Source organism: Anneissia japonica, unplaced genomic scaffold (assembly GCF_011630105.1).
Source record: "Anneissia japonica isolate Jap-2015-1 unplaced genomic scaffold, ASM1163010v1 scaffold52670_len1194_cov93, whole genome shotgun sequence".
NCBI lineage: Eukaryota > Metazoa > Echinodermata > Crinoidea > Comatulida > Comatulidae > Anneissia > Anneissia japonica.
Window position 1 is genome coordinate 1 of NW_022727302.1, and position 1,164 is coordinate 1,164.

A 1,164-nucleotide genomic window follows, 5' to 3' on the forward strand; every position below is an offset into this window, starting at 1 on the left:
AATAATCGAAAGAGAAGCTGCCAACGAGGACGACGACGCCGGCGACGACGGCGGGGCAGCGACGCTGACGGGAGATCTTCCACCTTACGCGGACGAGGAAAGTTCGCTATTGACGCCAAACGTGAGGTGGGTGGACGCGAACTGGAAGCAGTACACTTCTGGATTCCTTCGGGAAAACGAAAACGACGATCTGGAGTGGGATCCGTCTCAAGACGGTCGACGATTTCCAGACGAACCGGAGACGCACCCGAGACCCACGTCGTCTTCGACGCCGGCGACTCCCGAGTCCGTCGCGCTGGAAGATCTCGATGCGCACCGTCGAGAATCGGCGAAGGAGAACGAACGTACGTTGGAACTGGGCAACCAGAAGCTGAACAAGGTGCAGGACAAACTTGCGGAAAAGGAACGAAAACTCACCGAAGCCAGAGTCGTCATACAGAAATTAAAAGACGAAATACACGAGGCGAAGATGTCCGCGTTGAGAGAATCGTCCGACGTTCGCAGCATCGCGGAGGAAGAGGTCGAACGTCTCAAGACCGAACTTGCTTCCAAGACGGATGCCCTGAAGGAAAGAGATCTGGACGTGGTTCGCTTGGAATCGTATCTGAAAGCCGCGAGAAGAAAGTCGAAGCAGCCGCCACCTGAAGAGAGCGGACTCGAGCTACAGCAAAAGCTGCAGGAAACCGTCCGCAAACTGAAAGACCGGGAGAGATCGCACGCCGACTTGGAAGAGGAGTTGGAAGAGAAAGACGACAAAATCAGCGCGCTGAAAAAAGAGTCGACGCTCGCCAAGACCGCGATGTCCATGTACGAAAAGCGGGTGGACGTCTTGGAAGAAAACCTGAAAACGGCTTGCAAGCGATACGACGAGGAAGTGAAAAGCAGACGGATTGTGGAGGCGGCCGCGAAAAAGGCAGACGAGCACGCGCAATTAATGGCCGACAAGAACGTCGAATTGCAGCGAGAACTGTTAAGACGGCAAACCGATGAGTCGTTGTACGAAATGGAAGTGAGCATCGGAGAGAAGGAGGAGTTGCGGCGAGCGCAATCCGATCTGGAGGAGGAACGGAAGACGGTTATGCGATTGAAGAGTGCGATAGAGGACCTGAAAAAGGACCAAACGCGTCATTCGGAGGTTCTTCGAGAGAACAGGAACCTGAAGGA

At 54.6% G+C, this 1,164-nt stretch overlaps 1 protein-coding gene across 1 annotated transcript; it reads left to right on the forward strand.

Moving 5' to 3' along the window:
- Positions 1-469: 469 nt before the first annotated feature.
- Positions 470-1,135, forward strand: LOC117113686 (tropomyosin, muscle-like; the record flags this gene model as incomplete). Its single annotated transcript, XM_033257106.1, has 1 exon — positions 470-1,135. A coding segment is annotated over exon 1 (666 nt), but the record flags the coding sequence as incomplete, so codon positions are not given.
- Positions 1,136-1,164: the final 29 nt, after the last annotated feature.